General features: G+C 36.1%; 1 protein-coding gene across 11 annotated transcripts in view; it reads left to right on the top strand.

Moving 5' to 3' along the window:
• WRN (WRN RecQ like helicase) overlaps positions 1-26,264 on the top strand; it is a 126,872-nt gene that overhangs the window by 38,537 nt on the left and 62,071 nt on the right. For all 11 annotated transcript variants that reach the window (XM_028526900.2, XM_028526899.2, XM_036011642.1 and 8 more), the window contains 9 exons: positions 3,819-3,933; positions 9,414-9,831; positions 12,289-12,354; positions 14,315-14,459; positions 15,763-15,838; positions 17,092-17,159; positions 20,228-20,336; positions 20,919-20,987; positions 23,782-23,864. In XM_028526900.2, the coding sequence (XP_028382701.1) occupies positions 3,819-3,933; positions 9,414-9,831; positions 12,289-12,354; positions 14,315-14,459; positions 15,763-15,838; positions 17,092-17,159; positions 20,228-20,336; positions 20,919-20,987; positions 23,782-23,864 (1,149 nt within the window). The remainder of the gene's footprint in view (positions 1-3,818; positions 3,934-9,413; positions 9,832-12,288; positions 12,355-14,314; positions 14,460-15,762; positions 15,839-17,091; positions 17,160-20,227; positions 20,337-20,918; positions 20,988-23,781; positions 23,865-26,264) is intronic.

Raw genomic sequence — 26,264 nt, 5'->3', positions numbered from 1 at the left:
AAGTATTTAGTATTATTACAACTTCTTGAGTGTCTGAGCAGTTTTGACATTAGGTTGATGCCTATTCGGCCATAGCTTAGGGTTTCAGGCATGTTACTTGTGGCAAAGCAGGACTTACTGCTTTTGCTTTGTAGCATTGCTGCTTATTAGACTTCTGTGGTTGGGACTTTGTGGCTTTCATAACGTCAGTGATAAAACTAGCTACTTCCTAGTTTAGAGATTATATTGAATATATCCTTTCTATAAATATCTAAAGTGTATAAGATGCTTTATAGTGTCCTGGTTTAAATTTCTAAGTTTTCTCCACTGCTGTTTTTCTCTAAGAAGAGTGGCCACTGCCTTTCTCAGGCATCTCATTAGGTTGGTGATGGCAGACAGAGGGAGTGAGCAACAGGGCTGAGGAACATTGAACAGGAGGAGCAAGATTTGGGATGAGGAGTCATATGGTTGATTGTAGGTATGTTCAAAGGAGGAAGCCTGCAAGATAGCAAAGTGGAGGGGGCCAGTAGGCACTTAGATACACAGCGGTAACTCCGAAGACCATTTGCGTTAAAAATAAACACTTGGGAGTTGGAGATGAAGAACTGGGGCTAAGAAGCTTGAGGACCTATTAGTATTTAATGTTTTCCTGGAGGAGGGGACAGCAGAGGAGTGGCCACAGGCATATTCACACTTAGGAGTGTGGTGTGTAGAAGGCCAAGCAGAGAACATGTTTTAAGTGGGAGGATGTTATCAACAGGTTTAAATTACGCTGAGAGGTTGACACACTGACCACTTAGAATTAATCATTAGACTTGGCAACATGACAATTATTTGTAACCTTTCACTACCGCAGCTTTGAGGTACTGGGTGAGAAAAGAGTATTTCAGTGAGGAAGAGGTCATGAAAGCATGTGCTATTAAAACAGAAGAGCATCCACAGGCTTCGGTCCATGGAGGTGTGATAACCTTAGCAACAGGGGAGTAGTGGGATGATGGACAACTTCTTTTTCAGAAGTTTGGTGTGAAAGGGGAATATCCATTTATTTGTTCATATACCTTATCTGTTGGGTGTTTATTATGGGTCAGGCCCTGTTCCGGTTGCCGGGGAAATTCACTGAATGAAACAGACCACTCCCCTTCACTTATTTGACTGAGGTGAGAGGGAATGAGCCACACAGGTGTCCAGGGGAGGACATCACAGGCAGAGGAGAAGAAAGAGCCACGCCTGTGAAGGTGGTGGCTGCCTTGTGGAGAAAGAGCAGGTGTAACTAAGTGCGGTAAGGAAGGGTGAGAGGAGTAGGAAATGTCGCTAGAAAAGTGCCTTGAGCCAGGTTGTTTAGGACCTTACAGGCTATGAATCTGACTTCATATTTTATTAATTAAAGTAAATGCAATGGTGAGTGATGGAAAAACCCTTACAGGATTTGGAGCAGGAGAATGGCGTGATTAAATTTTTATTTTAAAAGGATTTTTCTAGCTGCTACAAGAGGGCAAGTGTTTAGGCAAGGAAGTCAGTTAGGATGCTGTTGTAATAGTCCAGGCAAGAGATGATAATTGTTTGGTTTAGGCTGGTAGCAATAGAGGTGAGAAGCGATAGATTCTGTATATATTTTGAAGATATATATTGTGAAGGATTTGTTGATGAATTCTCCATAAGAGGTGAGACGTCAAGACTGAGCAGACAATCAAGATATTTTGGTTGGATTAACTGAGTGAATGGATCAGTTGGTGGAAAGATTATGGCAAAGGAGAAGGTTTTGGTGACAAAAACCTAGGTTTAAGTTTCAGACATGCCAGATTTTAATGCCTATTGATATCTAAGAAGACTTCTTAGTTGGCAGTGTGATTCTGTAGTTAAGGGAAAGGTTGACATTGGAGGTGTGACTTTGGGAATCATCAGCATAGAGATAGTAGTTAAAGCGGTGAAACTGGATGAGGTAAAACGGGGAGTGAATGGAGTCAAGAGCAGAAGAGGCCCAAGCATTGGCGTCATCAAGGGCACACGCGTATGCAGGAAGACCAGCAGAGTGCAGCAAGGGGGGCCGAGGGGGTTGGTAACGATGGAGCAAGTATAGGAGCTGTGGTGTTCAGAAACTAAGAGAAGAAAACATTTTAAATAGGAAGAGGTTACGAACTGTTCTAAATACCGTGGAGAGTTTGAGCGAGGCGAGGAACTAGAATTAACCATTGGATTTGACAGTGGGAGTTCCTTGGTGACTTTGCAGACGCTGCTGTGCTGTCCCGTGGGGCGGAAAGCTTGCTTGCAGTCCGTGTAGGGGGGAACGGGAGTAGGAAATTTGAGACAGTGAGTGCTGATACCTCTTTCAAGACATTTTGCTGTAAATGGGAGTAGTGATACTGACACAGACTAAGTGGCAGATGGAAGTGGGAAGATGAGATCGTTCTCTTCTCTGCATTTCTGTTTTCTTATTGAACTAAGAGTTGAGTTGTCCCCTGAGTAAAGGAGGGACAAGCTGCTCTTGGAGGCCGGAGAGAAGAAAGAGGTATGAAATTGTCATCTTGAGATTGGGGAAGCAGGAAATACAGAATGATTAACAGTCATTACTGAGGGTTTGAGATCTGTGGCAGGAATTTAAAACCAAAGTGAGGTGAGTCATCATACTTGTGTTTTATCTTCAGCTATATTCAGCTGCTTGGGTCAAGGCATCAAGTAGGTAAAAAAGCTGGGTTTAATTAGAGTAGGGGCTTAGCTAGGCGAGTACCATGCAGGGAGGAAGGAGCGAAAGAATGAGTACATATGAGCATGTGATTACTGTAATATGTTTAGGAAAGGAAAGTAAGACATGGTGATAAGTGGGAATGGAAGGATAATGGGTGAGGAAAAGGTGCCAGAGTCAGTAGATCTGGCTCTGAAAATGGGGAAGAATTGCTGTGTTTTGGAAAGTGTGTTTGAAAGGAAGAGAGCATGCTGTTGTAGAGGGTAGCATGCTTTCCACTCAAGTTTGGGTGTGGTGACGTCAGTGGACGTTGTGAAGTCAGGGTGTGACTGTGGGAATGGGTGGCCGAGGTCAGTTGAGGAAATGGAGGCATCAAGGAACTGAAAAGCCCACACTTTCAGGTGGAGCATCTCTGTGAATGTTGAACTCACTAGGAATCATCACAGGAGTGGTAGTGAAGGGAAAGACGGTGAACCAGGCGCTAAAATCGTCAATGAACGAGACGTGGTTTTGAGATCGTAAGATAACTGCAGCAGTCAGGAATGGCAGATGTTATGTGCTTCCCAGGAGCTGGGCTACTTGAAAGGCAAGGGAAGTGGCAATGGAGAGGAAGGACTTCTAAGCTGGTGAAGGGTTTGGAAAAGGAGAGTGGGTTTTGTGGTGTAGATGGAGAATGATGTGCCAGACAGGATGAAGCTGAGAGTTTGGAAGATGATCAGGGATTAGACAGGCTTGCATTTCATTTTGGTGGTGACTGATTGTGAGGGCAGTAAGCAATGGCTGATGGGTAAGGCTATATTTTATCCAACTATGTTTAATAAGCAGCCCACCTGGTATAAGATCAATTTCTGATGTTAAAATAGTGCAGAGGGTTCAGACTCTCATTTCTACCTTCTCCTGCCTTGGTTGATAACTACTGGGTTGTAATATGTGTGAATGCAGATCATTTTGAATTTATTCTAAAATTTAAATAGCAAAAATTTGAAAGGGAAGTAAAGTGACAAGTGATTTGGAAATAGGATAAGGAAGTCTTTTTGTTGCAATTTATTTAAAGGAAGAAAACAAAAATGTGAGTCCTAATGCTGTTTAAATAAATGGCTAACTAGATATCTCTGCTCTGTGGTTTATAAGTTAATATTGATTCTTCTTTTCCCCCCAGAGGAAGAAGTAACACCTAGCGCCGTGAGGACACAGTTGACAGCAATGTCTGAGGAGATGGTGGGTCTGGCTAAGCATCTTCCTGACGCTGTCAGAAAACTGGAAAATCCACAGAGGTGAAGTGTCATCTTTTTGTCTTTTCTTATCAATCTTTTTGTTCTTACTGCATTTTGCTATCTGTGAGAAATCATTGTTCATTAAGGAAGATTCATATAAATGTGCTTGGATATATGCATACATACAGATGTATACATTTGAGAAATATCTTTCCAGTTGTTGAATTACACATCAAAAGGTTTCAGGCTTTTTTGTCTGCTTTTTTTATGAAACAAAACAAGATACAATTCATAAGTCCATGTGGAGGAAAATATTTAAAATTCAAAGTTGTCTTTTTCTTTGTGTTTTTGAGCATCTTTCATTTCATTATATTTAGTTTGGTCACTTGAAATCAGTAAAGAATTCTGTAAATAAAAAAATCTACAAATAGATGAAATAAGAAATCTAAAATAAAAAACTTTTATCCTAGTAGCTAGCTTCATTTTTCTGTGACCGGACTGTCACGGGAGAGTTCTGCCCACTGCGTGCACTGGGACAGACGCGGCACTGCGGACTGCAGCTGCGCAGCCGGCTCCTCCTGAAACCAGGCCTTGCCCTAGGCTTGACTGCTAAATGACTTTGCTGTTCGATCTCCAAAAGCAGGATTGTTCTTGAACAGTGAATGATTACAATGTGGCTTTGTTATTTTGAGGCAAAAATGCTTTGTAGAAATATGAAGGACTTAGTTAAAATAGAATTCTTTTTTTAAAAAATTGAATTTATGGGGGTGACATTGGCTCATGGGGTCACGTAGGTTTCAGGTGTAATTTCTGTGACCCGTGATCTGTGTATTGCATGTGTGCCCATCACCCACAGTCAGATCATCTTCCGTCACCATGTATTTGGCCCCCTTTACCCTTTACTACCTCCCGACCCTTCCCCCTGTTAACTGCCTTGCTGTTGTCTTTCTGTGTCTCTGAGTTTCAGTTTCATTTCCCATGTATGAGTGGAAATCATATGGTTCTTGGCTTTTTTTTCTGACTGATTTATTTCACTTAGCATAACATTCTCAAGATCCATCCCTGTCGTTGTGAATGGCAGTACTTCACCTTTCTTACGGCCAAGTAGTATTCCACTGTATATAGGTACCACACCTTCTTCATCCCAGCCTCTGCTGAAGGACACGTTGTAGAAATGTGAAGCAGTTAGTTAAAGTAGAATTCTGACTCTGACAAAATGAATGCTAATGTATTCTTTGTTGGGTAAGATTTATGATATGTTTTCATTGAGAGATTTCAAAATATGATATAGAAATACAGTTCTTTTTTCAAAGTCATTTTCCCCCTAACAATTTGTTTAAGTAGTCTTTATGTAACTTGGAGAATTTCTGAAAGATGCACCTCTCAAATGGGGAAGGATACCAATAAAACTGTTTCTTATCCATTTTTACATTTTTCCCCCCATAAAAGAAGAAAAATCACTATTTATATGATGTTTATATGCATTTTATATTTTTGCTCTAATAATTAAAATATCTGTGAATGCTTTCTGTAATGCCAAAGCTAAATAGATTTCCTTAAAGCTTGAGAATGGAAAATACTAGACTCATTTTTAGGAAAGAGAGATCTTGTAAAGTTTTAGTGTCAAGACGAGAACTAGTTAAATTTCTAATTTAATGCTGTTTGTAACAACTCTATGGTACTACCTAGTATATCTAGATTGTACTTCAGAACCAGGAGGGAACAAGAAAGGCCTTTGAACAGCCAAAATACATGCCATGAACATGAATTCAGGCTCACTTAACTGTATTTGCAGTGGAGTACATGAGGCTGCAGTTGGAGCGTATTTGCTCTTTGTTTATAGATAGAGTTTAACAATCTTGGATATCCAGTTACAGTGAAAACCAGGGATAGATGAGGAATGTTATGCACAGGACAAGAGCTGGAAGTTGCAGTTGGCTGTCTCTGAAGGAGAGGACAAAATGATACAATTTAAAAACTCTTGAAATAGAGCAGTGTGAGGTTTGTTACAGGAGGGAACAGCTTTATGCTTCAGGGACATGGGGAAGTATCCGGTTGTACAGTACTGCTTAGTCTTTGATTTACATTCAGTACTTATCTGTTGTGTTGCTCTCAGGCACTTGACATTCTGCTGGGTGCTGAGGTTGTCTGCAGGCTGCTAATACGTAATAACAATCCTGTGAAGGAAGGAAAAGTACACTATTCATTATTGAAGAAGGCAGGGCAGCTTTTGATGTATTCAGAGTAAATAGTTACCTTACATGAAACGTGCTATGCTCTGGTGTTAGCACGGAATAAATGAGTCCTTACGGTCTTGTCAATCAGTCTGTGTGCCACTGTTGCTCTGTTTATATGTCACAGCATTCCCTCTGCATTTAACAGTTACACTGGGGCACATACATGTTTCCCTAATGTATTTACATACAGTTCTTATAGTTGTATTAAAATAAGGTTTGAAGACTTTTAGAGTGTTAGAATTAGTGAGCTTTTAGGTTTGAATTTAATTTTGCTTTTGGTTTTTTGATGTAGACTTTCTCAACTTAAGCTTGAGCTCAACTTTGGAGTACGGGTAATGGTGCTGTTTTCGGTATGAAAATAGCTCATGAAAGAGACCTGGCTGGGGAGCTCAGTTGGTTAGAGTATTGTTCTGATATGCCAGGGTTGAGGATTTGATTCCTGGTCAGCAAGAATCAAACAATGAATGCACAAATAAGTGGAGCAACAAATTGATATTTCTGTCTCTCTTTCAAAAAAATCAATCAATAAGAAATTTTAAAAAACTATATAACTCAGGACTTTCGATAGTTTATTCCCATGAATGATCAAATCTTTATTTGAATCATCAATATAGAACTTCTAAAGTCACGTCAGTCTAACTTCACTTGGTATGATATTCTCTCCCAGGGTGTCTAACCCGCGGCCCGCAGGCCACATGCAGCCCAGGATTGCATGAATGTGGCCCAACACAAAATTGTAAATTTACTTAAAACATCATGAGATATTTTTGTGGTTACGTGTTGTAATGTATTTAATGTGTGGCCCAGGACAACTTCTCTTCTTCCAGTGTGGCCCAGAGATGCCAAAAGGTTGGACACCCTAGACCCATCCATATTGTTGCAAATGGCAGTATTTCATCTTTTGTTATGGCTGAGTAGTATAGTATTCCACTGTGTGTGTGTACCGCATCTTTCGATGCAGTCATCCGTGGGAGGACCTGTAGGTTGTTGCCATGCCTTGACCACTGTGAATAATGCTGCAATGAACATGGGAGTACGTATATCTTTACAGATAAGTGTTTTCAAAATTTTGGGGTAGATACCCAGAAAAGGGTATCTATTATAGTAGCTCTGTTAATTTTTGGAGGATCCTTCATACAGTCTTACATAGTGTCTGTACCAATTTACATTCGCACCAGCAGTGTATGAGGGTTTCATTTTCCCCATAACCTCTCCAGCACTTGTTGTTTCTTGTTTTATTGATAATAACCATTCTAACAGGTGTGAGTTGGCATGTCATTGTGGTTTTGATTTGCATTCCTTTCTTAGCTAGTGAAACTGAGCATCTTTGTGTGTATCTGTTGGCCATTTGTGGGTCTTCCTGGGAGAAGAGTCTGTTCAGGTCCTCTCCCATTTTTAAATTGGATTATATTTTTTTGTTGTTGGGTTATATGAGTTCTGTATGTATTTTGGATGTTAACACTTTATCTGGAGAATTGTTTACAAATATCTCCTCCCATTTGGTTGGTTTCCTGTTGGTGTGGTTGATGGTTTCCTTTGCTGCGTAGAGGCTTTTTCGTCTGATACAACCTCATTCATTTATTGTTGCTTTGACTTCCATTGCCTTTGAAGTCAAATTCACAAAGTTATCTCTAAAACCAAGGTTCGTAAGTTTAGTGCCTATGCTTTCTTCCATTTATTTCATGTTTCAGGTCTTTTGTTTAGGTCTCTGATCCACTTTGAGTTAATTTTTGTGTATGGTAATGAATAGTTTAGTTTCATTTTTTCATATGTGGTTTTCTAGTTTTTCCCAGCATCATTTCTTGAAGAGGCTTTTTTTTTTCTCCATTGTATGTTTTTGGCTCCTTTATCAGAAATTATTTGCCATTATATATATGGTTTTATTTCTGGGCTACCAATTCTTTTCCATTGGTCTGTGTGTCTGTTCTTCTGCCAAAGCAGGCTGTTTTGATTATTGTCACTTTGACCATATGATTTCACTCATATGTGGGGTGTAAACCAGAAAGCAGCAAATGAACAAATAAACAAACAAAAACTCGTCGACACAGACAACAGTGTGGTGGTTACCAGAGGGGAGGGCGGTGCAGGAGATAGAAGAGGGTGAATGGGGTCAAACACATGGTGACGGAAGGAGGCTTGACTTTGAGTGGTGAACACACAGTGCCGTGTACAGATGATGTCTCATAGAACTGTACCCTTCGGAGTTACATAATCTTACGAACCAGTGTCACCTCAATGGATTTAATAAAATTATGTCATGTCAGATTTTATTAAGGATTGATCTTAATACAGAAAAATTGGAAGAGCTAAGCAAAAGCATTAAACAGTAAAATATGTCTTTTCTCAACATACTCCTTTTTCTCCTTTTAATTTCTATTTTTATGAAGTAACTAAAATTTGCTGTAATAAGCCCTATAACCAATAGATAAGATAGTGTGCCTCAATTTCCAGTCTAGCTGTGGTTTTCCTATTTAGTTAACCAGGTTTGGTTTTAATATAGCTATTTAAAGTCACTTAATTAAAATGTTATATTAGCAACTATATTTAAGAAGTTAAGAAATTCAGTTCATTTCAGATCATAAAAATTTTCTTTTAATTTAAGGTATTTAAACACATATTAAGGTATATGTGTTTATAATCTTTTGATATACATCACGACTTTTTCATTAAATATAGGCCTGATGTGTGGAGTTTTGCAGAATGTTTCTTGTTTAAACATACCCATACATATCATCTACAACTTCCCGTTTCAGTTTCTTTAAAATGGATGAAAACTTAAGACATTTGAAGCAAACTTAATACAGAGTTCTAAGATTATTCCTCCAAACTGTTATAGTGATTTGAACTGTAATCAGACAGAACTTTTTTTTTAAGAGGAAATTTGTTAAGTCTTTCCATATCACATGTTCAACTTAAAATTCAGTGAAATAGTGGTTTTTTTTAGTGGTTATGTATCATTGATTTGATTTACATTTAATTAAATTAAGTAGCATAAAAAGTATGGCTGGCGTGAACATTTACTATGGGACCAAATACTGCTGCACTTAATAAGCATACAAGTCAACTGTTGAGTGCAGAGATGCATTGCTCTATTAGGGAGTAGTCTACCAGCTGTAAGCATATAGTGGGCACTAGGGGATGAGGAACAAATTTAATCTAGTGTGTAAGTGAAAAATAAAACAAAACAATGTGTCCTTGAAGTAAAGTCAGTTTAGAAAGTTTCTACCCATTCAAAAGCATTAACATATTATCTCTATAGTTGATGTAGTTAAAGTTAAATGAACTTCTCTTAATCTTTTTTAGGGTTTCTGTACTATTGAAAGGTATTTCAGAAAATCTGCATTCACTGAGGAAGGCAATACTCGGTTCTGCTGAGACTGACCTGAGGCCCAGCAGTGATTTTAACTCGCTGCCTTTGGAAGACCCAGCCGCTGGTGGAGTGCAACAAAAACAAATTACAGAAAATCAAGCTTTTCCTGAAGTTAAAGAGGAGATATGGGACCCAGCATTTGATAATTTATTTATGCACGATGGAGAAAATATGCTTGCAAATGAAGTGAAACAAGAAGACGGCTTTGAAGATGGACCGGAAGACAATATGTTGAAAGAGAATGCAGAAGGAATGTGTTTGATGTCGTTAGATATTACAGAATATGAACTCCAAGTTTTGGAACGGCAGGCTCAAGAAAAACATCTTAGTGATGTTACCTGCAACTCTGAGGTACCAAGTAAAGGGAAAACAGTTTTCATTCAGCTGTAGGGGTTGGCTGGTTTTTTATGTAAGGGGCACATAGTAAAAATTGTAGGCTTTGTAGACCACACAGTCTCTGTTGTTAACTACTAAATTCTGCCAATTTAGTGTGAAAGCAGGTATAGACAAGCATAAACAAATCAGCTTGTCTGTGTATCAGTAAAACTTTATAGAAACAAAAAGTGGGCTGGGTTTGGCTTGTGAGCCATATTTTGCCACTCCCAATTTACTATAATAAGCAGCATCTTATAGTTTCACGTGGATACATTTTATAGTGTCAACACATATTTATTGTAATTTGCTATTTTTGCATTACTCCTGCCTTTTATCTAATAAATATTTTTACTTTCTTTTTTGGATTTCCTACATATCTACTAGTATTTACTCTTCCAAACTTTACTTTGGGGAATAGTTTGATTTCCTCATACAGATATTCTTTACTTGTTATAGTGAGAGAGTTTATGATAAATTATTGCTTTGGCTCGACACTAACCTTGCTGTCATTGGGAGAGCCGGTAATCTATGTTTTTTTCTTGATAGATTATTATTAAACATTCTATATTTTCTCTCAACTTCATGTTTAGATTTCTAATTATTATGTTCTGATTAGATGGGTTTAATTTGTGAGATTTTGTTTTTCTCCTGGCTAAGTTAAGTGTATTTTTTGAAATAACGAAGTTGTATTAGAGGAATCATTATATTTCTTTTATTGTAAAGACAGATCATAAAAAGAGATGTTATACAGCCTTGTAGTTTTATCTCATTCACTTTTCCTTAGTTTAAAAAATTATCTATGATGTGCACATTCAGTAAAATTTTATGCATTTTTCTTTACAAACCTGTTCTAAGCTTTTAGAAATTAGATTTAAAAGTAGTTTAATAAGGTTATGTCCCCCTCAGTTTTCTAATGGCAAAGTCTCAGTACTTAATTCTCTGTATTTTGGCCAATAATTAGCGATCACTTCTATCAATATGTGAATACATTTTATTTTAAAATTGTTTTCAAATAATTCTCATACCAATGGTTTGTAAAACAGATTCCCTTTTTAGGAAATATCTTTTGCTAACATCTGTGTGACCTATAATTAATTTTATTTAATTAGTTTATTTTTATTGTATTTTTTCCATTACCATTTATCCCTGCTATACCCTCTTCCATCTACACCCACCCTCCCGGCACCCCCACCCTTCCATCACCACATTGGTTTTCATGCGTTCTGTCTCTTGTTTTCTTCTTTTTTGTTCCACCCCTCCACCCCCTCCAACCCCCTCACCCCCGGCTGTCATCCTGCTCCCCAGCTATGAGTCTGTTTTGCCTGTTAGTTCAGTTTGTTCATTAGGTTCCACATATGAATGAAATCATGTGGTATTTGTCTTTCTCTGGCTGGCTTATTTCACTTAGCTTAATGTTCTCCAGGTCTACCCATACTGTCTCAAAGGGTAAAATTTTCTACCCTTTAATTTCTTGGAAATCTCTTATCATGTGTACACTTTAAATGATGTTTCATATGATGACACAGGATTATGATCAGGGTTTCATGATCTGACTGATGTTTACCCTAATTATTACCATTTATATGGTTTAGTAATTATTAGCATTTTTTCTTTGTCCATGAAAGATCCCATTTAAAAAGTAAAAGATTTTTTCTCCTTGTATAAATCTAATTTTAAACTTGTCTTTTAAAGCTTAATATTTTCAGGTTAATTAAAGAGGGTATGGAGTCAATTTTTTTCTCCTACTTACAATTTAAAGAGTAGACATTTTGGGCAGTCTTTCTTCTGTATTTCTCAGTGCAGTTTCCCGTGGGACTGTATTTCTTCTGTATTTCTCGGGCACATGCTTCCGGGGGACTGCCAAATTTTTGTAAAGGTTCCTTATACCTAAGTGTCAGTGATAGTTAAATAAATACCTTACTGATACTCTTTTTCAAATATATGTAGATGCTATCGTAAAATATTGATTTATTTAAAGATATTTTAATAATCATAGTACTTTTTGAACTTTTAAAAAATAAGTGGGTAGATAAGAACAGCTATCATTCCTGGCTTTGTAGAGAATTTTTCAAGTGCGTAAAGAGATTCTTGTACTCAAAAAGTTTGGGAAGCACAGATTGGCATTGTTTAATGATAGTTGAACTTGGCACTTTGTATTCTCATTTAGAGCGTGGGCTTTATTTCGAGTCTGTTTATCTTCTTCGTTTTTCCAGTTGTATATTTTTCTTTCTCTTTTTATTTGTGTCTTTGTTTCTTTATGTTCACTACTCCTTTTTTCTTTCTCCCTACCACCCTCTTTCCCTTTTTTCTATCTTATTATCATATAAACAAAAATATGTGTTATACATTTATCTATTTATTTTGTAGAAAAGAGGGTATGGAGTCAATTATACTGGAAATTAATGTTTGACATCCTTTTATTTATCCTCCAAGGACAATGAAGAAGATACATCTTATGTAATTGAAAGTGATGAAGATTTAGAAATGGAGATGCTTAAGGTATGTTTAACATTAATGGAAGATTACTTCCAGTTCTTTCTAAAGGTCATTTAATTAAGTAAAATATTACCTAATTCTACACTGGTCTCACACAATGAGATTGCTATCAGTTATGTAAACCTAGATTTTGTTTTCCAATTCATCATTCTTTATATTTTTATATGGTCTATGAATAATGTTTTAGTAGTAGTATACTAATTTTTATAAACTAGAAAACATACTAATATGTTTTCTGTGTTCCCTTTTAGATTACTTTCTTTTAATCTTCTAATCTTTTCCTGGAGTGAGGGTTGTGATTCAGCTCTCCATTATTGAAATAGGTTTCCCTTTCTTCCTATTCATGTGTATTGTTTTTTATTTGGAAATTTCCTTTTTTTACATTCAGTTTCCTTTTTTCTTTCTTTGGTTTTGTATACTATGAATTTTTTAATATTTATTGTGTATAATTTTCTCATGTTTAAATGTTTGCATTTTCCCCTGTTATCAAATGAAATTATTTTCTTTATGATTTATTTATTTTCTATATCTTAACCCAACCTCCAGTTTCTTTGTCAGGTCCTGTGAACCAAGGATGGGCAATAAGAATGGAAAGTCTAGATTAATTAGGCAAATTAAGTGAAAATTCTTATATAGAAGTTCATAGTTATGCATACTTTTTATTCCTAATTTTTTTAGGTCAGTGTGATTTTTTTTAATGAAATGAGATTAGGTTCCTGATTCTTTAGTTTTGAGACAAAGTAGTGGGTAGTGATTAGGAGTGTGGAGTCTGAATTTGCAGATGCATTCTAACCCCAGCTTCTCCATTTATCAGCTGTGTGACTCGGAGCACATTTCCTAGCCTCTTTGATGCTCAGTTAACAATTGTAATTATTACTTAATGTGGTACTTTTGTAATTATTACTTAACGTGGTACTTTTGAAGAGCTTAGTAGAGCCTGGAATTCTGTAAGTGTTTAATAAAGATTAGTGAATAGTAATAATAGTAAATAAATGCTAAATTACATTCCTTTATTGGTTAGCCATTTCTCTGAGGAGTGCTATTTAGGTAGTGCATTTATGGTATACTTGTGGACTTCTACAAACATGTTATATATCGAACCTCTTAGAAGGCGACCTGGATACCCATGTGAGAGAAGTTGATTTTCAAAATGCTTTTCGAAGTATGTTTGTTAACTTGAATAAATAATCAGAAACAGAACTTTTTTCCTTTTCCAGATCTGAAATGAATACATTTTTTAAAAAAATATTTGAAGTCAAATTTATTAAATGGAGGTTTTAATAAAAAGAGAGAATAGGAACTGTGGTTTAATATTTCTTTCTGTCACTTCTCAGTAAAAAATTTTACAAATGATACAATTTTGGAATACCCTAAGGTTCTTTAAGTAGCTAATCTTCATTCAAGGAGGAAAATCAGATATTGTCAGAAAAAAATAAAAGCAAAAATCTTTATTTCACATTTATAATATTTCTTAAATTATTTGAATCTTTTTGTTGTTTTAACAATTCCCAAAACACATTTATTGTTTACTTATAATTTAAACCGTATGCTTACTTTAAAAGACTGTGACTGATGTGTGATATAGAGAAACTCATTGCAAAAATAACATTAAAATCTGCATCTACCACTTGGGAAGTGAAAACATTGAAGTATGGTAAAGAAAGAATGTTTTAAATTATCCAACCTCAAAATTTATGATAACTCTCCCTCAGGACATTTCATTATATGCTATTCATGACCCCTGCATGTGCCAAAAGTATTCCAGCTTTGGCCTTGTGCCTTAGCAGCCAGTTTTGAGCACATATTTAAACTGGAGCACACATGTCCTTTTGTGGTTTTGCTTGCTCATCTGTCAGATTTGAACAAAATTGTAGGCTCTGTTAATAATATGCTTTTTGTGTTTGGTGAAAAAGATACGGCGCTGTCAATGATTTTGCTTTTAAAATTATTTTTAAACTTTCAGTCTTTAGAAAACCTAAACAGGGGCACAGTCGATCCAATTTATTCAAAATGCACAGAAGTGGAAAGAAATCTGGATGTTTCTTTTAAAGAAGACGAAGATGAAGATGAGGATGAAGCTATTGAGGAGGAGGAAGAAGATAATGAAGGTAAGCACTGTACTGTGTTTGAAATGATCCACCTCTGATACCTACCACTGACTTTAAATTTAGGGTTCAGTTTTTAAACATTTTGGAGGTCAAGGATTTTGTGGCATGTAGTTAATTAGGTCCTCTAAACTTGTCATGAAGTCCTTAGTTCTTCGGTATTGTAAAGCACTGTTGTGTTATTTGTAAAAGCAGAGTAATGAAAGTTCTGTGTCATTTGGTGAGTGTGGTGATGTGAAACTTTTCATCCCGAATTTTGTTTTGTTTGTCAAAATTATAAAATCATTAGTAAAGAATCATTAATTACTGGTATTAAATATTATTATAAATAGCATAGATATATAATGTCTGTTTTGCAGGAGCTTATTAAAATAAGTGGCACAGTGTTAAAATAGCAAAATAGCCTGGTTTTCATACTGTATATGCTAACTATAGTAAAGAGTCCACTAAGTGAACCTCCTGTTATTTAAATGGAAATAATAGAATAGAATATTGTAGCAAACTGTGGGGTCTTCTCATGAAGTAGAACTCTCTCTAGAGCTAAGTTTCATCAGTGTTATAAAGTGGAAATCTAAAGTATATTTTGTAGGTGGGGAGTACATGAAGATGTTAAAAAAAGTTTCCCCACTTGTTTTCTTATATTAAGTGTACATATGACATCTCCAAATCAATTTAGTTTTTTATATAGAATTGTTAAAGCTGAGAATTATAATGATGGATTTTTATTTGTTTAGAGATGAATTATGTTGATTCTTTGTGTTGCTCTTTCTTGTGAACCCTGCAACCTGAGTAGAAAATGAAAATCAGCTGAGTAAATTTAACATACCTTCCTTGTGCTATGCTGTTAGAATTTGGGTGAAAGATTTGGTGGAGTTGTAAGGAAGAGAAAGATTTTATCTATGGATTTCATTGGCGATTGTAATGTAATTCTGATTATACCATTAGTTGAAAGTTCAGTATGTTATAAAATTTGCATTGGTATATTACTCACCATGGTTGGGTCTCATGTTAATTTTTAGAAGCTCAGCAAATACCAAAACACCTTTTTTTTTGTTTGTTTACAGTGCTGGCAAAGTATGAACCACAACAAAGTTCTAACCTTAGAATTAGGTCATTACCAAAGCGTTTAGTCGGAGTCATGACTGGTGCCGAGAGGGCCAAAGTGGTTGGATTTAAAAGTCAGAAAATAGTAGTAACCTTTGGTATCTACCACTCTGTTCTTTATAAGAAGCCAATGAAATAAAGCTTTTATTCCCTCACACCACATGTACTTCTATGTTAACATAAGTACCCATTTTATTTTAAGACCCTTCGATACCAGGACCGAATGCAGAGCAAATTATTTGCCTCAAGTCTTACTTCGGCCATTCCAGGTTCAAGCCGTGAGTGTATTCTCAGTTAATTGAATTGCATATTATTCTTTTCTTCACAAGGGGAAATAGGCAAATAATGCACCCACTTCACAGAAACCACACAACTTCACTATGGTTTATATGTGTGACATTGTATTTCCTGCGACTACAAAGTTAGTTTGAAGTAATATTTACATAAAAGTCATGTCTGTAAATTATTTTTATAGCAAAGAAAAATGGTTTTTCTTACCATAGAGAGTTCTGGATAGAAACTACTTTAAACACATTAGTAAATGAATTGTAATTTAATGCTGACTTGTATTTCATTAAATAGGTATCTGTGTGCCTGTTCTGTGTATTTTATTGTTCAAAGCATGCTGATATAAGAGAAATTCATAAGACAACTGTTTGAAGAACAGTGATAATATTACCATTTTTAATATAATTCAAATATATTTACATCTAAGTGGATACATTTACAAGTGTTAATATGAGATGAGGAACAAATACATTTGAATAAAACTAATAAGAATATAGATATCTAGATTGGATTTTGTTTCCTCTTCTGGGAACTTAAACTTTAATCCATGGAGGCATTTATTTCTTCATATCATTGATATCATTCTTGATATCAAAATTTAAAAAAAATTAACTTTGTCCTACATCCAGCAAAGTGTACATAAATGTACAGATCAGTGAATTTTCCCAAATGAGGTCCCCTGTGTAACCAGCATTCAGATAAGGAAGAATAGGTTGTTATCAGCATACCTTTCTAATTGTTTTTCCCCTCAGTGTTTTAGTAAACAAATGCTTGGAGATAAACAGTAAAGTTGAAAGAATATTTTTACTATGAATACCTGAATATTCAACATTTTACTATACATAATCACACATTCATTGATCATCCCTCTACCTATTCCTTAATCCAGTTTTTAAAAGGCATCTCTAGATAAATTTTGGACATCATTACACTTCTTCATGTAAATACTTTGGCATATAAATAATTAACTATAGTAAAATATTTATTTATTGGTATAAAATGTACATACTAGGAAATGGTCAAACCTTCAGTGTATGTACATTTGCAAATTTTAAGTGCACATGTGTACACCCATGTAACCTAAATTTAGAGTTTTATCTAGGGTTCGTACATTTTTATATTGAAACTCAAGAATGTAAAAGAATTTTTATTTGAGGAAGTAGAAAAATAAAATGGCTTTCAATTTGTCCTCTGGGTTTCTTGTTAGTAAAACAAAACAGCCTTTTGTGTTTTCGTTTTCTAGGGTTCAGTGGAAAGTGATTCATTCTGTACTGGAGGAACGAAGAGATAATGTTGTTGTCATGGCAACTGGTAAGTTGCACTTAAGCAAATAACCTAATCTTTTAAAAAAAACTTCAAGGTTTTTAAATGCCTGGTCTTTCATTAAACTCTCAAAATACAAGTACAGTAGTTCCCCCTTATCCACAGTTGCACTGTCTGTGGTTTCAGTTACCCATTGTCAACCATGGTCTGAACTATTGCATGGAAAATTCCAGAAGTAAATAATTCATAGGTTTTAAAATGCTCACCATTCTGAGTAGTGAGATGAAATCTTCTCAGCCCCATTCTGTCCTGCCCAGGATGTGCATCATCCATCCTTTTGTCCCGTGCATCCATGCCATAGATGCTCCCCCACCCGTTAGTCACTTAGTGGCTGTCTCTGTTATCAGAACTGCTGTTACAGTGTCACAGAGCTTGTGTTCGAGTCACCCTTATTCTACTTAATAATGGCCCCAAGGTGCAAGAGTAGTGATGCTGGCACTTTGGATACGCCAGAGAGAAGCTGCAAGTGCTTCCTTTAAGTAAACAAGTGAGTACATAACAATAAGATATCTTGAGAGACAGATTGTGTTCACATAACTTTAATTACAGTATATTGTTATAATAGTTCTACTTCATTATTACTTATTGTTGATCTCTTACTGTGCCTAATTTATAAAGTAAACTTTATCATAGGTTTGTATGTATCGGGTTTGGTATTATCCATGGCATCAGGCCTCCATTGGTGGTCTTGGAACATATGCCCTATGGGTACCAGGGACAGCTGTACAAATACAAATGGTGTAAAATACGGAAGAGAGGGAACTGAGAGTAGATGCTTAAATTTATGCATGAATTAGCTCTTACAAAGATATAAAGTTTGTTTTTTTTTTATAATGGCTCTAGTAGTGCTTTTAGTTTCTTTAACTTTATTCAAAATAATTTTGTTAGATTGTATCATGACAGCTGTCCTATCAGCATGCATTTAAAAAAGGCTTGTCAGGTTCTGGCCAAGATGGAGGGAGGGTAGGTAGATACACTTTTCCCCTTGGGCAAACAAAAGAAGGAAACAACCAATTTAAAACCAGAAAACAACCAGAACTGCCAGAAAATTGAGCTGCATGGAAGTCTGACAACCAAAGAGTTAAAGAAGAAATATTCATCCAGACTGGTGTGCCAAGACAAAGAAGTATGGCTGAAATATGGTCCAGTGCTTTGTACAGAGTTCAAAACACTGGTAACCAGGATGCTCACAGAAATGATTGAGCCTGGCTGGTGTAGCTCAGTGGATTGAGCGCGGGCTGCGAACCAAAGTATCGCAGGTTTGATTCCCCGTCAGGGTACATGCCTGGGTTGCAGGCCACGGCCCCCCAGCAACCGCACACTGATGTTTCTCTCTCTCTCTCTTTCTCTCTTTCTCCCTCCCTTCCCTCTCTAAAAATAAATAAATAAAATCTTTAAAAAAAAAGAAATGATTGAGCATGGTCACAAAATAGAGGAGGAAGTGAAGGCTATACAAAGTGAAATAAAGAAAAATCCACAGGGAACCATTAGTGAAGGGAAAGAAACTGGGAGTCAAATCAATGATTTGGAACAAAAGGGAGAAATTAAACATTCAACCAGAACAGAATGAAGAAATAAGAATTCAAAGAACTGAGAGGTAGAGGAACCTCTGGGACAACTTTAAATATTCCAACATCCGAGTCATAGGGCTACCAGAAGGAGAAGAGGAAGAGAAAGAAATTGAAAACTTATTTGAAAAAATAATGAAGGAAAACTTCCCCATTCTGGAAAAGGAAATAGACATGCGAGTCCAGGAAGCTCAGAGAGTTCCAAAGAAGTTGGACCCAAAGAGGAACATGCCAAGACACATCCTAATTATATTACCCAAGATTAAAGATAAGGAGAGAATCTTAAAATTTATCAGCAAGAGAAAATAAGATATTTACCTACAAAGGAATTCCCATAAGACAATCAACTGATTTCTCGAAAAGAAACCTTACAGGTAAGAAGGGGCTGGAAAGAAGTATTCAAAGTCATGAAAACCAAGAACCTATGTCCAAGATTATTCTATCCAGCAAAGCTTTCATTTAGAATGGAAGGGCAGATAAAGTGCTTCCCAGACAAGGTCAAGTTAAAGGAGTTCATCATCACCAAGCCCTTGTTATATGAAGTGTTAAAAGGACATATCTAAGAAAAAGAAGATCAAAACTATGAGCAATAAAATGACAACAAACTCACAACTATCCACAACTGAACTTAAGAATATAAAAAGAAAAACAAACTAAGCAAACAGCTAGAACAGGAACAGAATTATAGAATGGAGATCACATGGGAGGTTATCAGTGGGGAGGTAAAGGGGAGAGAGGGGGAACAGGTACAGGGAGTAAGAAGCATAATTGGTAGGTACAAAATAGACAGGGGGAGGTTAAGAATAGTATGGGGAATGGAGAAGCCAGAGAACTTATGTGTATGACCCATGGACGTGAACTAGGGGGGAATGCTGGAGTGAAGGAGGGTACTGGGAAGAGGGGCATAAAGGGGAGAAAAAAAGAGTGGGGCAACTGTAATTGCATAATCAGTAAAATATGCTTAATAAAGTGAAGGAAAAAATTGGTGAGTTTTTGTGTAGCCATTTTAATATCGAAGAGGGAGGAAAATACACAACATTTTTGGCATATTATCTTTATTCAAAAAAGGTAAAAATGCAACTGCAACACACAGAAAAGATTTTTGCAGTGTATGGAGAAAGTTCTGTAACTGATGAAACTTGTTGAAAGCAGTTTGCAAAGTTTTGTACTGGAAATTTATTGCTGGACAATGCTCCATGGTTGGGTAGACCAGTTGATATTGATAACGATGAAATTGAGACATTAACTGAGAACAATCATTGTTATACCATGTAGGAGAAGGCCAACATACTGATAATACCCAAATCAATAAAGTTATTGGTGAAAATGAAAAAAAAGCGTGTCTTTTATGGGAAAAACCATACGAACTTTTTGGCCAATGCAATAGCATGATAGTAAGTGATCATCTCGTTCAAGTGCATCATAAGAAGAAATCGAAATACTGAGGCTTTGTTTTTATTTCAGTGAGTATGTTCTTTTTATTTCAAGGCTATGGGAAGAGTTTGTGCTTCCAGTACCCACCTGTTTACGTAGGTGGGGTTGGCATCGTCATCTCTCCTCTTATTTCTCTGATGGAGGACCAAGTGCTCCAGCTGGGGTACGTAATGTTTTCATTGCCACCTTGTCAACTTTTTTTCCATGAAGGACACACCTGATTTCTATCATGTATTTTAAAGTTGAATTCCCAGTAACACATTTATATAAGTGTTACTTTATCTTTATAAGCAATAGATGACATGTTAGGGGAAAGCACCTTTCTCAGGTTCCCCGTAATTCAAGACCACCAGGTGGTCCCAATAAACATTTTTTTTAAAGCAAACAGACTGCCAGTTTAAATTGCATTTCTTAAAATTCTGTTCTCTTTCCGTTATCCTTGCTCTTTAGCTCAGTGTAAAGTGTATTCACAGAAGCCTACATTGTAGTTATGGAAAAATTTTAAATATCTTTCAGTTTGCAATGTTTTTGAAAAAACCCTCCTTAACAACTTACCTTCTAATATGGCCCTTGAAAGAATTTGTTGAACAAATTAGTAAGTTACAAAAAGACTGAGGATTGCAGAGGGGAATGTACTTTTTTAAAGAATTATATTTCTTTATTATTTCTCACTTTATCACTTAAGAATGAAGTTGATATTTATAAAGTGTACATGGCTCCAGGATGTGTGTTTGTTTTCTTGTAGAATGTCCAACATTTCAGCTTGTTTTCTGGGATCAGCACAGTCAAAACGTATTCTAAAGGATGTAAAATTGTGAGTATTTTACATGCGTTCTGATCATATGGTCAGGTTTCTATGATGTGTGAGAGAATTTTATATAGAGAAAGTTCTACTTAATACATGAACAAAATGTCTATGATATAAATATGTACTTTCTTTCTATAGCATTTACAGAACTATGAATTTTGAGACCTTTGAATCTGAAAGAAATCTATTCTTTTCAGTTCTCAACTGTAATGCTAATATTGTAATCACGGAATTGTAAAATTTTGGTTTTGAAAGAGAACTTGGAGAGTATCTGGTTTTGCTCCATCTTACAGATGAACAAACTGAGGTTCAAAGTAATTTGCCCAAAATTACTCACTCAGTGAAATTAATAGCTGAGCAGGGACTAGTTTCTAGATCTCTTACCCCACTAATCTCATTATGACATAACTCCTTACAAGAATAAAGTTGTCAGGTACACACAAATATGTGTATTATTAATATATGTGTATATAACACACAAATATGCACATATGTACTTACCAAGTATTGATAAATGCATCTAAATATGTAGCTCAAACCCTTATCAAGATATACAATGTTATTCTCACTCCGAAAGTTCCTTTATGTTCTTTCCCAGTTTATCTTTTTACCCTTCATCCTAAAGCAAACTGTTTTTGTTTTGCTTGCTCTAGAACTTCATGTAATAGAGACATACGGTATGAACCCTTTTGTGTAAGACATCTTTCCTTCAGCATAATGTCTTGGGAATCCTCCATGTTGCATGTATCTGTACTTTATTTTTAACACTAAAGTGGTATTTTATTGTATGAAAATACCTCAATTTCTTTTAATTTCCTTATTGATGGATGCCTAAGCTATTTTTAGCTGTGGGCTCTTACTAAGAAAGCTGCTATGAATATTCCTTTAAAATATTCTTTTGAACATGTTTTCTTTTACCTAAACATTTTAAGTTTCCTTTATTGAGGTATAATTGTCACACAATAAATTTTTCATACTTAAAATGTATAATTTGCTAAGTTTTGGGATATAAACACTCACCAAAACATCACGACGATCCAGATAATGAACATATTTATTATCCCTCAGGTTTATTCATACCTTTGTAGTCTATTCCTCCCACATTCCCCACCTCTTCACCCCACTCACCAGGTAACTACTTATCTGTTTTGCAATGATGGATTAATTTACGTTTTCTAAGATTATATATAAACAGAATCAGTCATACAATATGTGCTCCTTTGTCTGGTTTAAATCACAAAGCATGGTTATTTCGAGTTTCATCATGTTGTTACATGTGTCCATAGTTCATTCCTTTTTTATTGCTGCATAGATCAGATTACATCTATGGATGCATCACAGTTGCTTATCTGCTTGTGTACTGAGGACGTTTGGATTGTTTGCAGTTCTGGGCTGTCCAATGGAAAGCCGCTCTGAGCAGCTGAACACGAGTCTCTGTGTAGTCGTGGGCTCTGATTTCATTGCTATAAACATGACTGGGTCATGTGGTAGATAAATACTTAAGTTTTATTTTCCAATTGAGGTAAATTTACATTATTTAATATTTATCATTTTAACCATTTTTAAAGGGTACAGTTCCTTGGCTTTTAGCACATTCAGAATGTTGTGCAACTGTCATTACTAACTCCAGAACATTTTCCTCAGTCCCCCAAACCTCCATATCCATTAAGCAGTCAGTTCCCATAGTTCCCTCCCCCACCCCATTTAACAGCCAATCTAGTTTCTGTCTCTGTGATTTGCCTATTCTGGACATCTCACATGAATGGACTTCCACAGTGTGTGGCTTTTTGTGTCTGGCTGCTTTCACTTAGCACAGTATTATCAGCACTTCATTTCTTACTATGGATGAATGATTCTATTTAATAGAAATACCATATTTTATTTATCCGTTCATCAGTGATGTACATTTAGGTTGTTTCCACTTTTGGGCTGTTATGAACATAATAGTACTTAGAACATTTACATACAAGTTTTTAAATGAACATATGTTTTCAGTGCTTTTGTGTATAAGCCTAGAGAGGAATTGCTGGACCATATTGTAATTCTATGTTAACTTTTTAAGAAACTGCCAGATTTTTTTTAGAGTAGTTTCTTTTTTTTATCTATAACCTCTATGTGTTTTATTCATTGTTTTCTCTGAGGAGATAAACATTCTTAGCTTTTTTTAGTCACAAAATAGAAGATTGCTTTGCCACTCCTTTTTTTACACATTTTAGGTCTTGCCACTTGCAGAGACTGACTGGTTGGTTGATTCTTGATCAGACCCCCAAATTCTAGAACAGAGACCCATTGACTTGATTTTCATACTGTGTTTAACCCTGGCCCAAGAGGATGTGGGCAAGAGAACAGAATGCGTAGAGAAGCATGTGTGCCGTGGGTTTCACCGTGGGGAAGGGTGTGAACACGGGCTATAGTTCTCCAGAAGGAGGGTGGTGTGTGGGTGCATCGCTAACACACAAAAGGTTTACTACAGGCTTGATCCTGTAACTCAGGCACTGTGATTTTGGGCTGGACTGCTAGAAACCAGAACCAAGCTTCTGCCGTCACCTTAACGCTCAGCACTCCCTGACAGGCATTGCCAGTTTTTATGTTCACATGCTGAAGTGAAATCAAAGAACAGCATATGTGAATATGAGTATGTACACATCAGTATTCATGTAGTTTTTAGTAATTAGCATAATGTGTTTTTAAAACATGTATCAGGTATTATGGTTTTAAGTTGTAATTCATTGGGTTATTGTTTTCTTTATTGTAGTACATTTCCTCTCCTGTTTCTTTTTCGTTTGTTTTGTTTGTATAGAGGCAAATACCGGATCGTGTACTTAACTCCGGAATTCTGTTCGGGTAACTTGTGCTTCCTCCAGGAACTTGAGGCTATGGTGGGTAAGTGGTACCACAGGATCCTTGTAAGAATTTACTGAACTGAGTTATCCTTTAAAGTTGAACTTGTGGACGATCCTGGATTTCACTTCTGTTAAAGTTTATTTCAAACATTAATTCTTCCAGGAAACCTCTGATTCTCCGACTGGGTGTCTCTCCTGTCTTATCCCATAGAAGAAGCCTGTAATTCCTTCTGCCATAGAAATTAGGCTGCTGTGTTATAATTACCTGTTTATATATGTTTTCTTCTACACTAGAACCTTTTTTTGGGAAAAAATACAATTCTTATTCATTTCCCTAGTGCAGTGCTTGGCACATAGTCGGCATTTAAATGTATTGTTGAAAACTGTTCAGTCTTAGATTTCATGAAATTATAGTTTTCTTTTTTAAAAAAATATATGTTGAATCTAAATTAAATCCATGTAGTGGTTCTCTACCCTTGTTGTTCAAGAGACTCGCCTTTCAAACTTTAGAAAATACAGCATCTTTCAGCCTTGAAGGTTCTGATTTAATGCCCAGGGATGGTGCCTTGGCATCTCGGGTTTTTTGGAGGTGATTCTGGTGTGTCCTCAAGGCTGGAAGACACAGGACCTTTGATTATTTGCCACCAATGAGTATGATTATTTTACCAAATTAGAGATGAGTTAGAGTTTTTGCTCCAGGAAATTTAAATACAGATTTAGTCAAAAGCTGACATTGTTCTTTTTGTACTTAAAAAAATTTTGTCTGTTATTTCCTTCTTGATGGTTAGGCTCAGATGCCCAAGAGTTTCTATCCAGGCTTGTTGCAAATGCACATATTTCAGTTGAACCAACCAATATTATGTAATCTTGTTGTATCATTATCTGTTAAAATAATTGCACATAGCAAAGTTTTTTTTTTAACATTGCAGTATCTCATTTAATGGTTACTTGCACATAACTCTAGGAAAACATTTAACAATTTAATTAACAGTATAATGAAAACAAATTTATATCCTTTTAGTATGTGTTAAATACTAACAAAAGAATTAGGGCAGAAATTAACATTTGATTAAATATATTGTCAAAGAACACATTCTTCCTGGCTGGCGTAGCTCAGTGGATTGAGTGTGGGCTGCAAACCAAAGGGTCACAGGTTCAATTCCCAGTCAGGGCACATGCCTGGGTTGTGGGCCAGGTCCCTAGTGGGGGCCACGTGAGAGGTAACCACATGTTGATGTTTCTCTCCCTTTCTTCCTCCCTCCCTTCCTCTCCAAAAATAAATAAATAAAATCCTAAAAAAAAAGCACATTCCTCAGATATTAAACTCCCATTTTGGAATACTATATTTTTGGGAAACAAATTGGTTGTGTCTCTTATTAGGTTGTATGAAGTTTTTGTGAACATTTTACTTTATATTAAGCCTAACTACCTTAGAGATGCAGATTGCCTGGTTTTATTCTAAAAGCTAGGGTCTGTTTCCATAGTGGTCTGGATGTGTTGTGCTCTCTTTTAGTGTTTTCTTTGTTTCTGTGATAGAGATAATAACTAGCTTACGTCTGTGCTTATGGTAGAGTTAATAATAGCTTACATCTGTACTTAGATCCTTTGACAGGTAGTTCTGATTCTCTATTTTTATTTTCTGTAATGGATTAAATTATGAATGTTGCAAGCATTGCAGAGGAATACTCTGCATATGATGGATGAAAATGTTCTTTTTGGTTGACTGGTGAAAGAAGGAGACATTCTTTTTGAAAATTTTTATTGCTTTTGTTTGCAGGAAATTGTAAAATGCTTGTAAAAGTGAATATACTCTTTTATTTGTATAGTAATCTGACATTTAGCTAATCAGTTTTTAGTTTTTTTTTTTTTTTTTTTAAAGATTTTATTTATTTATTTTTAGGGAAGAAAGGGGAGAGAGAGAGAGAGAGAGAGAGAGAGAGAGAGAGAGAGAGAGAGAGAGGCGTCAATGTGCGGTTGCTGGGGGTTATGGCCTGCAACCCAGGAATGTACCCTGGCTGGGAATCGAACCTGGGACACTTTGGTTCCCAGCCCGCGCTCAATCCACTGAGCTACGCCAGCCAGGGCTAGTTTTTAGTTTTTATGATACATGTTACATTATTTAGGTAGTATAGATTTATAACAGAAGCAACAAACATAATTTATATGGAGACTCCTTAAAACCAAACACACTTGTAATTGTCTTTTCACCTTGGAAATCAGGCTTGAGTGACAAGTGTGCCACAGTGAAACGGTGTCAGACCTGGTCAGGCCAGGCACTTGGACTTGCACATTTAAAGTGAATGTTGGCAAAAGCTTGTCTGAACTCATTGTGAGGGACAGAGATCTGCTTCATTCGAAGTTAGTTAGTGAAACCTGTGATTTTAAGGAAGGTTGTAAAATAAAGGAGGAGCCACCATCTTTGTTTTAACGTATTTAATTT

The sequence above is a fragment of the Phyllostomus discolor genome, chromosome 11, assembly GCF_004126475.2.
Source record: "Phyllostomus discolor isolate MPI-MPIP mPhyDis1 chromosome 11, mPhyDis1.pri.v3, whole genome shotgun sequence".
Lineage (NCBI taxonomy): Eukaryota > Metazoa > Chordata > Mammalia > Chiroptera > Phyllostomidae > Phyllostomus > Phyllostomus discolor.
Note: the sequence above shows the minus strand (reverse complement) of the source record. Positions and strands in the feature narration are given on the sequence as shown.